Genomic DNA, 15476 nt, shown 5'->3' with positions numbered 1-15476 from the left:
GGGTTTATCATATAAATCCCAAACATAAAGCAGTATCTGGAATACAGATATAAATGTTGCTGTACAAGCACAAAAGTGGCTGCATGACTAAAAATTGGTTGCAAATATCATACTCAAATAGCTCAAAATGTTCTGTTATTATGAATTCAGTCATGACAAGTTTTCATGTGAGTATGACAGATACAAAAATAAGTTATTGGTATTTAATGATATGTGTATCTATGTCTATTTGTAGCAAGTTAAAGTCTACAAGTGCAAAATAATTCTCTGGTGTATTATAATAAACTGAAAAGGGATGGGCAGGCATTCACATTTATGGTTACAAAGCTATAGAAAATCCTTGACAATTTGCTGGACAAGTCGGGTATTCCTTACAGCTTCTTCCTTGTTCCACCAGGAAGGTCTCTTAGACGTAACTTCTTCTAAAGGGAGGATGAGTCGACGAAGGGCTCGGCCAATGGTGTCCAACAGTAGGATGACATTACTCTGAAATAAAGGGAATGATGAAAAGTTCAAGATTTGTTCCTTTTTGTTGAAGCAGAAGGTTCTTGGCAACCTGGTAGTAAAGGTTACAGTGGTAAAGTAAACGGGAGATGGCAACATTGAAACACTTGAGATGAAGAAAACAAATGGTTTTCTTAACCCAGAATTTAAAGTATTAGATGGTTTGATGGAGATATTTCTAATTATATGATATAGAAGGTATTCTCTTGGAAGATTTTCTCTTAAAACCATCCCCTTTTTAACGTGGATAGTGTAACCATGATTCTGTTTTATTACATAGTAATGATAACATTAAGAAGATTAATAATTTTTTTAAGTCCATTTACTTTTATCAAAATGACATAGAATTCGGGGGAGGCCGGGAAGATGGCGACGGAGTAGAACAGAGCGGATTCCAGCTCCTGTACACCTGAGAGAAAGTCCTGGCAGATCTACTGAGGAACAGTGCAATCCACCAACAGTTCCCCAGCATTTATGAAATGAAGAGACCAGAGATTGTGACGGATGCTGAAGGAACAGACAGTGGCAGGTCAGTGGGGTCTCAGGGACCTAAGTAAAGACAAGAGTGGCGGCGGCAGTGGCCAGTGCTCTCGGCGAGACGCCCCGGTGCCACTGCCACGGTTGGGGTCCAGGGGCATCGGTCTAGGACCAGCGCTGGGTGCGTCCGCCGCAGAGGACTCCTCGGGAGCCCAGCACCCGGCGGGCCTACGGTAGACTCTTTGGGAGCCTTGGGCCTGCTGCAGGGTCCTTGGGAGAGAGCCGGGTCATCAGCCCCCTCCCTCCCCATCTAAGCAAAACTACACAACACCAGGCAGAGACCTGTCTGCTTGAGTTTACAGAGAGGGTAAAAAGGACAAAGGGCCGTGTTCAACTGCAGACTCCGTCGTGCCAGCCTGGGAGAACTGAGAGGCGCATTGTCGTCACCGGTCTGGCTGGGGATTGGGCCGGGCTGAGAGGCAGGCTTTCTGGGGAAGTTTTTTGGAAAGTGGACTGCAGTGCTCTCCTGTGATGGCAGTTTGGCTTGCTTCCCACCCAGCCTGGCAGCGATCCAGAGGAGGGGCGGAAGCATTTGAGTCCCGCCAGAGGACTGGGAAGGACCATGCCAGATCCTACATGACCAAGGCAGCCTGGCAGGTGCGCAGGTGCCCACACCCGGGTCTGGCAGCATAACTGGCATGCGTGCGAGTCTCTGCCCCCAGCCCACAGAGAGGTCCTGCTGCAACCAGAAAAGCCGGTTTGGACAATTTGAAACCAACAAAAGAAGTTGTTTTTTTTTAATTTAATTTTTATTTTTTAAATTTTATTTAGTTATTTTTCAAGTACACTTTTTTGTCTATTTTTCCCATCCTAGCCTCCTCCGCCCCTTGCTCCCCACCTCCCTCCCTTTTCCACCCCCGTTGGTTCTCGTCCCTGTGTCCTTCCTATTTGTTCCTCCAAATCCCTCCCCCTTTTTCCCCTTAACTTCCCTTCCTTCTCCCCTCTGGTCACTATCCCCTTGCTCTCTATTTCAGTGTCTTTGTTTTTTTTTTTTCTGCTTCCTTGTTTGTTTCGTTGTTTAGCTTCCTGTTAAAGGTGAGATCATATGGTATTTGTCTTTCAGCACCTGGCCTATTTCACTCAGCATTTTTTTAAAGTAATCTTATGTTTTAAAATTTTATTATTGCTTTATCTTTCAATGCTTTGTTCCTTTGCTTTCTTTTTTTCTGTTTTAGTCCTTCTTTCTTTCTTCCCAAACTTACTGCTTTTTTCTCCCTTCTCCTGCCTTTTGTTTGTTTGTTGCTTTGTTTTCTTTTACCCACAAGAGACACACACAACTCAGAACTGTGAAAATACCAGAGTGGGGCCCAAAGAGGGGGAATCCCTACAATAGAGACAGAGAGACAAATTTCACTTTGCTACAGCAAAGAAACCACAAGTTGCTGCATATTTGTATTATTTTTCATTACTCTCACTTCTTTTATATTTTAATAGTATCTTTGTATTCCTCCTCTTTCTGTATAGGCTTCTTAGCCTTGGCTGGTTATATTGTATCATTTGACAGGTTTCCCCTGTTCTCTCTTCCATAGTGTATTGCTAATTTTCTATATTTCATGCGACTTGTTTTCCTTTAGCACACTACCCAAAGTTCTATACCCCTTATTCAGACAGATCACATAGAGTCTGTCATATGATTGTTGCTCTAATATTATTGTAAATAATAGCTGTTTTATACAAAAGTAAATACTTCACAACACATCTCCTGGATCTTAGCCCACTTTACAGCTTCCTGAATTCTATTGCTGTAGTGATTAACTCTATTGCTCACATACTACACCTATTTACTCTTCTTTGCTCTCACTTTACCTCAGAATCTAACGGCCCGAAACCTCACTGCTTGCTACACCAAACTCACAAGCCTTCCCTCACCAACAAGAGACTTATCTTTTGTCCATTCTTCCTTAAAAGTGGCAAGTTGGGTTGAAGATTGGGGTTAACACTATATATAGCCTAAAGATCTTCTATCTCTTACCTACTGGCTGTAACTGTAAATATCATAAAATGCTCTCTCAATGTCATAAACCATTTTGCCTCCCCACCAACTGAACACACACACACACACACACACACAAAGGAGTAGGTGAAAGCAGAGAACATCAAGATACCTGCAGGAGACTGCACCACTGAATTTCACAGGTATTCTACCACAGAAGTTCACACCATAAACCCAGGGAGTCAGAACAGATCAACTTTAGAAGCTGAGGTTAACAAGAAGAGCCTCACAAACAATGGGAAGACAAAGAAACAATCCCCAAATGAAAGCAAAGGATGAAGTCTCAGAAAGAGTGTTACATGAAATAGAGGCAAGTCAACTATCAGATATTGAATTCAAAGCACTGGTTACCAGGAAATAAAAACAGCTCAAAATAAGCTACCTGAAACTACAGGGGAGCTACAATGAACTCACCGCTAACTACATCAACATGAAAAAGGAAATAGAAATATTGGCAAAGGCCAAGAGGAAATGAGGAATACAATTTCTGCACTGAAAAACACAGAAGAAAGAATCAAAAGTAGGATCAATGAAACGGAATATCGGATCAGCGAGTTGGAGGACAAAATAGAAAAAAACTCCCAGAAAGAGCAAGAAAAGAAAAAGAGGCTCAGAAAAAATGAAGAGGGATTAAGAGAAATGCAGGAAATATGAAACATAATAATATCTGAATAGGGATGCCAGAAGGAGAAGAAGAAGAACAAGGGATAGAAAACCTATTTGAAAAAGTAATGATAGAAAATTTCCCTAATTTGATAAGAGAAAAAAGTCATGCAAATCCAGGAAACACATAGAGTCCCAATCAAGAGGGACCCAAAGAGGCCCACTCCAAGACACATCATCATTAAAATGGTAAAATTCCAAGACAAACAGAGAATCTTAAAGGCAGCAAGGGAGAAAAAAGAAGTAACATACAAGGGAGCCCCAATAAGGTTAGCTACTGACTTCTCAGTGGAAACACTCCAAGAAAGAAGAGAATGGCAAGAAATATCCCAAGTAATGAGAACCAGAGGCCTGCAACCAAGGCTACTTTACCCAGCAAGGCTCTCAATCAAGATAGAAGGCCAAATAAAGAGCTTCCAAGACAAAAGAAGTCTAAAAGAATACGCCTCCACCAAACCAGCTCTACAAGAAATACTAAAAGGACTGCTTTAAGGAAAGGAAGGAAAAGGGAGAGACAGACAGGAACACAGGTACAAAAATGGCAATGAATAAGTCTATCAATAATAACCTTAAATGTTAATGGATTAAGTGCTCCAATCGAAGGACATAGAATGGCTGAATGGATAAGAAAACATGGTCCAGACAAACGCTGCCTACAAGAGACCCACCTCAGGACAAAAGACCATCACAGACTCAAAGTGAAGGGCTGGAAACAAATTTTCCAAGCAAACGGACAAGGAAAAAAAGCTGGGGTAGCAATTCTCATATCTGACAAAATAGACTTAAAAAAAAAGGGCCATAAAGAGAGACCCAGAAGGTTACTTCATAATACTCAAGGGAAGAATCCACCAAGAAGACATTAACATTGTAAATATATATGCACCCAACATAGGAGCACCCAAATATATAAAGAAAATCTTAGAGGACTTCAAGAAAGATATTGACAGCAACACAATTATAGTAGGGGATTTTAACACCCCACTGTCAAAAATGGGCAGATCTTCCAAACAAAATGTCAACAAAGATATTGCGGCATTAAACAACACCCTAGATGAATTGGATGGAACTAATATATTTAGAGCCCTTCATCCCAAAGAAGCTAAATACACATTCTTTTCAAATGCACAAGGAACAGTTTCAAAGAGAGCCCACATGATAGGACACAAAATGAGGCTCAACAAATTCAAGGAAATTGAAATCATACCAAGCATTTTCTCTGACCACAAGGGACTGAAATTGGAAATCAACCCCAAAGAAAATAACCCAAAACACCCACAATCATGGAGACTGAATGGTATGCTATTGAACAATGAATGGGTCAAGAATGAAATTAGGGGAGAAATCAAAAAGTTTTTAGAAACAAATGAAAATGAACTCACAACAACCCAAAACTTATGGGACACAACAAAGGCAGTCCTGAGAGTGAAGTTCATAGCAATACAGGCCTACCTAAAGAAGATAGAAACATCTCAAACAAACAACCTAACCCTATGCCTGCAAGAACTTGAGGAACAACAACAAAGACAGCCCAGAGCAAGAAGAAGGGAGGGAATAACCAATAGCAGAGCAGAATTAAATGAGATACAGACTAAAAGCACAATTCTGAAAATCAATGAATCCAGGCGCTGGTTTTTTGAAAAGATAAACAAAATAGACAAGCCTTTAAGTAGGCTCATCAAGAAAAGAAGAGAGAGGACACAAATAAACACAATCAGAAACAAAAGAGGAGAGATTGCAACTGATACCACAGAAATAGAAGGGATTATAAGAAATTACTATGAAGAACTATATGCCAAGAAATTTGAAAACCTAGGGGAGGTGGACACATTTCTAGAAAAATTAAATCTCCCAAAACTCAATAATAAAGAAGAAGAAAATCTGAACACACCAATAACAGCTGATGAAATTGAAGCAGTAATCAAAAAACTCCCGTCACACAAAAGCCCTGGACTAGATGGTTTCACAGGAGAATTCTACAAAGCATTTAAGGAAGAGCTAACCCCTATTCTTTACAGACTATTACAAAAAATCCAAAAGTATGAAAAACTCCCAAACTCCTTTCATGAAGCCAGTATCATCCTAATCCCAAAACTAAATAGAGACATAAAAAAGAAAGAAAACTTCAGGCCAATATTGCTGATGAACATAGATGCTAAAATCCTCAACAAAATATTGGCAAATCACATCCAATGATACATCAAAAAGATCATACACTATGACCAATTGGTATTCACCCCAGGGATGCAAGGATGGTTGAATATTTGCAAATTAGTAAATGTAATACATCCATAAACAAAAGCAAAGACAAAAATTACATGATCCTGTCAATAGATGAAGAAAAAGCTTTTGATAAGGTACAACACCCATTTATGATAAAGGCACTCAGCAAAGTGGGAATAGAGGGAGCATTCCCCAGTATAATAAAGGCCATGTATGAGAGACCTACAGCCAACAGCATACTCAATGGGCAAAAACTAAAAGCTTTTCCACTAAGCTCAGGAAGAAGACAAGGTTGTCCACTTTCACCACTTCTATTCAATATAGTATTGGAAGTTTTACTTACAGCGGTCAGACAAGAAAAGGAAATAAAAGGCATCCAAATTGGAAAGGAGGAAACAAAACTGTCACTGTTTGCAGATGACATGATAGTGTACATGGAAAATCCTATAGACTCTACCCGAAAACTGCTCAAATTAATAAATGAATTTGGCAAAACAGCATGATACAAAGTCAATATCCAGAAATCAAAGGCATTTTTGTATACTAACCATGAATCAGCAAAAGCAGAAATGAAGGAAAAAATCCCATTCAATATAGCAAAAGCAAAAATAAAATATCTGGGAATAAACCTAACCAAGGAGGTAAAAGACCTATATGCAGAAAACTACACAGCCCTGAAAAAAGAAACCAAGGAAGACACAAACAAAAGGAAACATATACCTTGTTCATGAACTGGAAGAATTAACATCATCAAAATGTCCATACTACCCAAAGCAATTTCCAGATTCAATGCAATACCTATTAAAGTACCAATGGCATATTTCACAGACATAGAATAAACACTTCAAAAATTTATATGGAACCATAAATGACCCTGAATAGCAGCTGCAATTTTGAGAAAGAAGAACAAAGTAGGAGGGATCACAATAACTGATACCAAACTGTATTACAAGGCCACTGTAATCAAAACAGCCTGGTACTGCCATAAAAACAGGCACATAGACCAATGGAACAGAATAAAGAGCCGAGAATAAACCCAAGTCTCTACAGTCAATTAATATTCAACAAAGGGGGGAGTAACATAAAATGGAGTAAAAATAGCCTCTTCAAAAAATGGTATTGGGAGAACTAGACAGCTATGTGTAAAAAAATGAAACTTGAGCACCGTCTTACACCATACACCAAAATAAATTCAAGGTGGATAAAAGACTTAAATACCAGTCATGACACCATAAAAGTCCTGGAGAAAAACATCAGCAGGAAAATCTCAGATATTTCACGCAGCAATATTTTTACTGATATGTCCCCTAGAGCAAGGTATATAAAGGAAAGAATAAACAAATGGGATCTCATTAAAATAAAAAGCTTCTCCATGGGTAAAGAAAACAGTATTAAAATAAAAAGACAACCAACTGTATGGGAAAACATTTGCCAATGATACCTCAGACAAAGGCTTAATCTCCAAAATAAACAAAGAGCTCACACGACTTCACTCTAAGACAACTAACCCAATTAAAAAATGGGAAAAGGGCTTGAACAGACACTTCTCCGAGGAGTACATACAGAGGATCCAGAGACACGTGAAAAGACCCTCAATATCGCTAGCTATCAGAGAGATGCAAATTAAAACCACAATGAGATACCACTTTACACTGGTCAGAATGGCCATCATAAACAAAGCAACAAACAACAAATGCTGGAGAGACTGTGGGGAAAAGGGGACCCTAGTTGACTGTTGGTGGGATTAGGGACTGGTACAACCGCTATGGAAAACAGTATGGAATTTTCTCAGAAAAAAAAAAAAAGGACCTGCCTTTTGACCCAGCAATTCTACTGCTGGGATTATATCCTAAGAACCCTGAAACACCAATCCAAAAGTACCTATGCACCCCAATGTTCACAGCAGCACAATTTACAATAGCCAAGAGTTGGAAGCAACCTAGGTGCTTGTCAGTAAATGAATGGATCAAAAAGCATGGTACATTTACACAATGGAATTCTATGCAGCAGAAAGAAAGAAAGAGCTCCTACCCTTTGCAACAGCATGGAGAGATCTGGAAAGCATTATGCTGAGTGAAATAAGCCAGGTGTTAAAAGACAAATACCATATAATCTCACCTTTAACAGGAAGCTAAACAACAAAACAAACAAACAAGCAAAATAAAAACAAAGACACGGAAATAGAGAACAGGGGGACAGCAACCAGAGGGAAGATAGGAGGGAATTTCAGGGGAAAAAGGGGAGGGATTTAGAGGAACTGGTATAAAGGACACATGGACAACAGCTGAGGGGGATGGAAATGGGAGGGAGGTGGGGAGCATAGGGGGGTGGGCTGGGATGTGAGTAAAAGACAGAAAACTGTACTTGAAAAATAATTAAATAAAAAAATGACATAGAATGCTCTGTTGGGAACTGTTTCACATTGTACATACTTACATTTAAATTTCGTAATTAAAATAATAAATAAATTAAATTCTTTACATAAATCCAGTTCAATTCAGAAAATATGCACATATTATATAAAGATTGGTTAGCAAGAAAATATCAAGGACTCCAAGAACCTAGCTAGTAATGATAGTTTCTTCATTTAAAATTCATTAAGCGTAAAAAGCTCACATAGTTGGTGTAATAATAAGCAAACAAGAGAGTTCCCCAACATTATTAGTCACAGTTATGCAAATAAAGTTAACAATCTCTCAGTACTTAGAAGAGATTTATTGAGAAAATAATTTTTAAATAAACCTTAAATATTAAAAGCACTGAATAGAAGCACATGAAATAACACAAAATTGAAAAGAAACAGAAAAGACTGAGTATTTTTAAGGCATGAAAAGAGGTTTGCTTTTCTAGTTAAAATTTGAAGACTTTTAACAGATCTGCAAATAGGCACCAGCAAATTGTTTGTCAGTCCTCATTGTTATGCAATTATCTTTTCTTTCTTTCTTTTTTTGGTGGTTGTTTGGTTTTAAATTTGGTACTCTTCCATTATCCTAACCCTCATGAATTTTCATTTTAGGAACTTCCTTTGAGGAAAATTAAGTCACAAAGCACCCAAATAATTTAATATGCTTTGCAAAATTAGGAAACAGAATATCAAATGTTTGTTCATTTCTCCCATAATATCTATTAAGCAGCTGCTATTTAAAGCACTAAGGAGAATACAATGATGAATTAATTATGGCTCTTATCCTCTATTATATAATTCAGTTAGAGAGAAATAAAAATAAATGTAAAAGAATTAATGATTCTTCTGCAAATCTGGAACCACATAGTGTTGCTTCAAATTTACTTTACTAGCTAATTTTATTGAAGTGCTCAAGAATTAAAGTAGTATTCCTACTACATAGCTTCCTTCAGTCTATATACTAAATCTTGGCTGCAGTAAAAATTCTAAGCATACTGATAGATCTTAAATTTTTCTACAACATCACCCTTAGAATCCATTATTCTGTGTAAAATGCAATTTTCCATTAAGAATGTGTATTAGGAATATTCCTTTTAAAAAGAAAATTTTGTATAAGAAGTACTATTCCTGGCATTTGGAAGTTTGAAAATGATAGTGATGTCTAAAAGTTTTCCTTAAGAAAACATATTAAAAATTTAGAGTTTCCATTCTAAATTAAATCTTTTTTAAATAGTATTTTTTTAAGGAGAAACTCTTTCATGTATGATAAATATGTACAACAGTAACACAAATTCTTAGCACGGAGGCAATTTGGATAATATTAACTTTTCTAAGCCAAAAAAATTATCAAAAATAATGTTTGATCCCAAAATATGAGTAAGCACAAGAATAAGCTAATGATTAAATAGATGTGATTAGGCAGAAAAATAAGTTTAGTAGAGTTGTGTATTTTTCTGCCTTTTTAGGGTCTAATATTTATATACTCATAAACCAGGTCTAAGTGAACTGAAAAACTTATCTAAGTGACAGAAAACATTTATTTCCAGCAACTTCTGTATCTAGAATTAGTTTTAGAAGCAACTGGCAACATGAAGTTCTGTTGCTCCATCCCTTTACAACTTAATGGTTTCCTTCTGCAAATGAGTAATGATATATTCTGTCTGCATTTAAAAATAGAACTTTGTGTCACACATAAGTGCATGTAACTGTGGCTTTGGCACTCCTGTAAGGGGGGGGCAGGGAGAAGAAGCCATGAGTAATTTTATTATGTTTGTATTTGACTGGGAGAAAAGTAACCTCTGGATGACCTCAATGTCCCAAAGTCTGAAATTCTAAACTTTGTACAGATGTAATGAGTAATCTCATGGGGGAACACTTTATTTTTAGGCATGGAGAAATTTCCCTTTCTTCACTTAAGGTTTTATTTTAGCAAGGTCTTTTGCACAACTTCTTAAGCTAATCAGGGAAATAAACCCACAGCAAGATTTACTTTTTAAAGACAAGAGACAGAATATAAGTTCTTCTCTATAATATTTTAGCTCCATTTTCAGTTAAAGCAGAATGGGAAAGAAGGAATTGAAGGCAGTACACTCATTTTTTATTCCATTAGAATTATTTATCATTTGTTAAATTTTACAGCTACATGCTGTTTATTTGGAATTAAAGAGGTCTTACATCCTAACAGGGCCATAATATAAAATAGGCAGCTAAGATTCTCTCTGGAAAAAGAGGAGGCAGTTCAGATGATAGATGGCATGGAAGTTTCCAGATAAGCTAAGCAATGCCTGTTCAGGGTACTGAAGTAGCCCTCGGGAAAATTGTTGAAGCTGTAGTCAAAAGGATAAGCCAGATAACATGCTAGAATGGCAGGAGGCCAAGTGCTGGCTATGGAAGTCACACAAATCTTTACAATGAAAAACCTATTTTTCTTGGTGAAAGTCATTGAAGGTGAATAGAGTATTAACCAGCAGTGTGACCAAATAATAGAATCTTTTGAGAAAATAAAATACTTGGTAACAAGTATTTTAAAAATCTTTTAAAGAAATGGTATATATAAGTTTGAGAGTTAATTTCACAGCTGAAAATTTGGCAGGACTATGTGAATAAATGCTCCATATTTAGATTCCTATATAAATTTAATTGGCTTACTGAATTAAAAATCACCAAAATTTTATGTCATAAAGACAGATTCTTCTGGCTATAGAATTCAGTTCAATGGCATTGATATTTTGTTGGAAATCTATACAATAAAACCCTTATTTCAATGTGCTAGAAATGAACTTTTATAAGCAAAATCTGGATAGTCATAACTCTACTCCTAGGAGAAAGCGAACATGAAAAAAATCTGAAAACCAGAAAAAATTAACAACTCAGAATTTATGACAATTTTTAGGACAAGGCCTAAAATTGAAATTGACTTTTGCTCAGTGAACTGCTGACACATTATTTACGCAATATTTTCCCCTTGATCAGATACATTCCAAAAGCACTGTTTATTGGTAACTTTACTCTCATAGTGACCTTAAATACTTGTAAGCAACCACACTGCATTTCATTAATACTTTCCTACTAGGAATACTTTTAAATTTTTCAGACTACTCCTTCCCCAAGTATCTGAAGTGAGTGACAGATTGATTGGGTGGAGTCTGACTCTGCTGAGGTCCATCCAGTGTGGTTTGACTTTCAGTTCCCAAGCAGATGAGCAAGTTATCAAAATCCCCTTAGCCCCAGTTTCCTCACACATATATGTTGCTACAGCTACCTCATTGGGCAGCTAGAAGAATGACATGGGCCAGTGAATGTAATATTTTTTTCACACATTTTTGGCATTTAACAATTGATCCCTCTCCTTGAGATACTCATCACCTTCCTTTTAGGATAACACACTCTCTGGTGTATTTACCTACTTCACTGGCCACTCATTTTCAATACCCTTGGTAGATCCCCCCTCATATCCCTGATTTCTTAATGTTTTATTGCCCCAGGGCTTAGTGATCAAACTTTTCTTTTCTACCCACATTCACTCCTTGGTGACCACTTTTAGTCTCATGCCTTACATGCCAATTTACTCCCAAATTTATATTTCCTATTCTGACCTCTCCGCAGAACTCCAGACTTGTTCTACAGGTATCTACTTAGACACCTACAGACATATAAAATTTCATCAAACATTTAATCTTCCCTTCAAAATTGATTCCTTCTTCACCTCAATTGATGGGACTCTATCCTTTTAGCTGCTCAAGCCCTAAAACTTAAAGTTGTCCTTTAATCTACACTTTCTCACCCCATACATCTGATCTATTAGGAAATCCTGTTGGTCTAACCTTCAAAATATATCCAGAATCCATCATTACTTATGACCTCCATATTCCTCCAAACTGCCATTATCTCTTGCTTGGATAATGTCCCAAATCTCTTCACTAATCTTCATTCTTTCTTAGCACCTATTGGCCATTCGCCACAGAGAAGTCAGAGAAATTGTCTAAAACTACATGTCAGATCACACCACTTCTGTGCTTGAAACACCTTCCCAATCCACTCAAAGTCAGGGCCAGAACATTACAAGGGTCAACAGGATTCTACACAATCTGCTTCCCTCCCCCATGGCCCTACCCCACTCCACTAAGTGACCTCTTTGACCTCACCTCCTTATACTTTTCCCCCATCCAATCTTTTTAAAGAAGAAGAGGCAGATTCCAGCCTCTGGGCCTTTGAACTTATAATTCCCTTTACCTGGAAGTCTCTTCCAGATATCTGTTCTTCCCTTGCTTCCACCAAGTCTTTGCTTAAATATGACCTTTTCATTTAAGAAATCCCTGCACACCATGCTGTTTTAAATGGCAATCTTCCTTGCAGCCTTCTATTTTACTCTCTCTGGTTTTTTATCTTTTAACTTAAGGTATAATTTAATTATTCATTTTGCTTATTGTCTATCTTCCTACATTACAATGTAAGCTTTTGAGGACAAGGATTTTTGTTGTTTTGTTTCACTGTAGTATCCCTAGTACTAGATACACGTACAGTGTCTATTTGTTGAATGAATAAAATGCTTTGGTATATATTAGGTGGGTAGTAGTTATACAGAAGGATTACATTCCTTTATACTGGTATAGTACAGAAAACTTAGACCTTTACAGTTTTTACTAACTGAAACACAGCCTGTCTTTTGAACTGTATCTTCTGTTCTGAATTATTTTTAGCTTAACTCTGGGCATCTGTATTTTTCATGAGTTCTATCTTAGAATAGTAACAATGGATAGAACTTGATCATCATTAGATACTAAATGATCTCATTGAATTCCTGTTTTGGACTGAATGTTTATGTCTCCCCAAATTAATATGGTGAAATTCCAAGCCCCAGTATATTAGGAGGTGGGGCCTTTAAGAGTTCATAAAGATGGAATCTTTATGAATGGGATTAGTGCCCTTATAAAAGAGACACCCAGATACCAAGGTGGCTATGGAATAGGTGGAAGCTACACTCACCCCTTCCTGGCACCAAACTGGTTTTACAGCTTAATTATAGAGAAATCAACTTGAATAATCAACTGAAGGATGGTTGAACAGGTGTATCATAACCAAGGATTTACAGAAGAAGCCACATAGAGACTGATGAGAAGGGCAGAGACACAGAGAAAGCTGGCTCCTGCACCCAAGTGTGGTAGCTGAGGAGCTGAAGGGATATCTCAACTGCAAACTACCCCTTGAGGAGTGTGGGGTCTCAGCACTATACTGGGATCTCTAACCTAGATTATCAGAGCCAGGAAGAAAAGCCTGAATAGTATCTGGCTGTGAAAATCAGCAGGTGGGGACTCTGTCCACCTAGGAGAAGAAGTCTGCTAGAAACCCATGTGTACAGCATCTTAAAGGGCCATCTAGCCCTCGAATGCTCACCCAGGGCTCTAATAGAGAGAAGGATATTCAGCGCATATGGGAGTCATAGAGAGAATGTCTGGGCTCTGAAGAAAGATCTGGAAGGTCAGCCACTGAGGTCCCTGAGCCAAGTCCCTATCCCATAACACCTTCAGGAGCCATCTTTCCAGGACTGAGCACTCCTATTCTTGTAGCAGCAGCCTGGAGAGTGAACTAACCCAGACCTTCAACTCCTGATGACACCATCCTGCCAAGCCCAAGTGCTGCAGATGGGTCTGTTGGCTGCACCCAATTGGGACCTTTGGTGCATTTTTTTCTGGAGAAGCTTTTGGTGGACTCTCAGGCTTTGGAACAGAGAGGCCAGTTTTGCCTCCCTTCTGCAGGCTCAGCTGGCCACACCCTCAATGGGAGACTCTTCTCATCTGTCTTCCCAAATCCCAGTATCCCTGGCCTGATTAGCTCAGTTCAATAGGGAGAAGGGAATGCTACTCAGAGCTGGGACCTTCAGAGTGTGTCTCCTTCAAAGGTCCTTATCCTAGACTCGGGTGAGTGCTGAGTTGTGGAGTGGAGGAAGGTGATGTGCTTGTCACCTTCCTGCAGGCTTGGAGGGCACCAACCCCAATGGGAGACTCTTTCAATTTGTCCCACCAAGTCCCTAGGGCTCTGCCCTGATGAGCTTGCTCCTGCAGTGTGGACAGCTGGCTGTACCCAACCTGAACCTATGGTGCGCTCACTCCCCCTAAGGTAGCTAAGGTCAGAGACTCTGGCAGAGACTGAGAGGTATGGCTCTGCAGTAGGTGGCCACTTTCCCCACACTGAGTTCCTGATCATACCTCCCCGAAGCAGGAGACCCATTAGCCCCACTCTCCCAATCCCAGTCAACCTGTCCTACCAAACTTGTGCCTTATGGAAGGTTTGTGGGTTGTGACCAGCCTGGGCCCACTCTACAGTTTTTCTTTGGAAGGCTCTGAGAGGACACCAGGTAAGCTAAAGGGGTAGCAAAGTAGCCAACAGGTGGAGGTGAACATCAAGGAGCCTTGGACCTTTTATTGATCTGCCCCTAGATTAGAGGTGGAGGAACACAATCCTTTTGGGTGGCTTGGCCCTTCCCACATGCACCCAGGCAGAGTAGATGCAGTCACGAACAGTGACTATTGTGGTAGCTTCAGATGGGTAGCTCAAGCCTGGTTACAGACAACACCTGATGTCGACCTACACCAGAATGCCACCCAAGGGGACCCACAACCAACACAATGAGCAATGGGTTTCAGACCACACCAGTGCTCTATCCAACTAACCACACAACTTCACACCCAAAGGGAGACTACAGCAGGCACCAGAACCTGCTGGGAACAACTCTGCCTTGGATGGCAGCCCCTGCATAGCAACTCATATAGGGTGATGGAGGTCTGTCCTTATAGTCAGCCAGCCTGAGGGTTAACTCCACCCACAAAGAAACCAACAGCATTCAAGACTCAACTATAACAGAAGGGCACTCTTAACCCTAACAGGAGATATTACTGGAACACCTAGGTTAAGTGATCTGAAAGATTGCACCACTGAGCCCCACAAGACAACTACATCATACAGCCATCCTAACAAGTTTGGGGATAACAGCAGATCTATCTAATATACAGAGACAAACAAAAAATGGAGACAAAGAAATATGCCTCAAATTAAATAAGAGAAATATCCAGAAAAGGAAATTAAATGGAAGCAATTAAGATACGAGGTGCAAAATTTAAAACCATGGTTTAAAACCAAGAATGCTCAAGGACCTTA

General features: G+C 39.0%; 1 protein-coding gene across 3 annotated transcripts in view; it reads right to left on the bottom strand.

The window, feature by feature from the left end:
• Window positions 1–15476, bottom strand: part of VWA8 (von Willebrand factor A domain containing 8) — a 459390-nt gene that overhangs the window by 147824 nt on the left and 296090 nt on the right. For all 3 annotated transcript variants that reach the window (XM_053665428.1, XM_053665429.1, XM_053665427.1), the window contains one exon: window positions 376–486. In XM_053665428.1, the coding sequence (XP_053521403.1) occupies window positions 376–486 (111 nt within the window). The remainder of the gene's footprint in view (window positions 1–375; window positions 487–15476) is intronic.

The sequence above is a fragment of the Artibeus jamaicensis genome, unplaced genomic scaffold (assembly GCF_021234435.1).
Source record: "Artibeus jamaicensis isolate MK-2021 breed Jamaican fruit bat unplaced genomic scaffold, CSHL_Jam_final contig_414, whole genome shotgun sequence".
NCBI lineage: Eukaryota > Metazoa > Chordata > Mammalia > Chiroptera > Phyllostomidae > Artibeus > Artibeus jamaicensis.
This window is presented reverse-complemented; position numbering and strand designations above follow the sequence as displayed.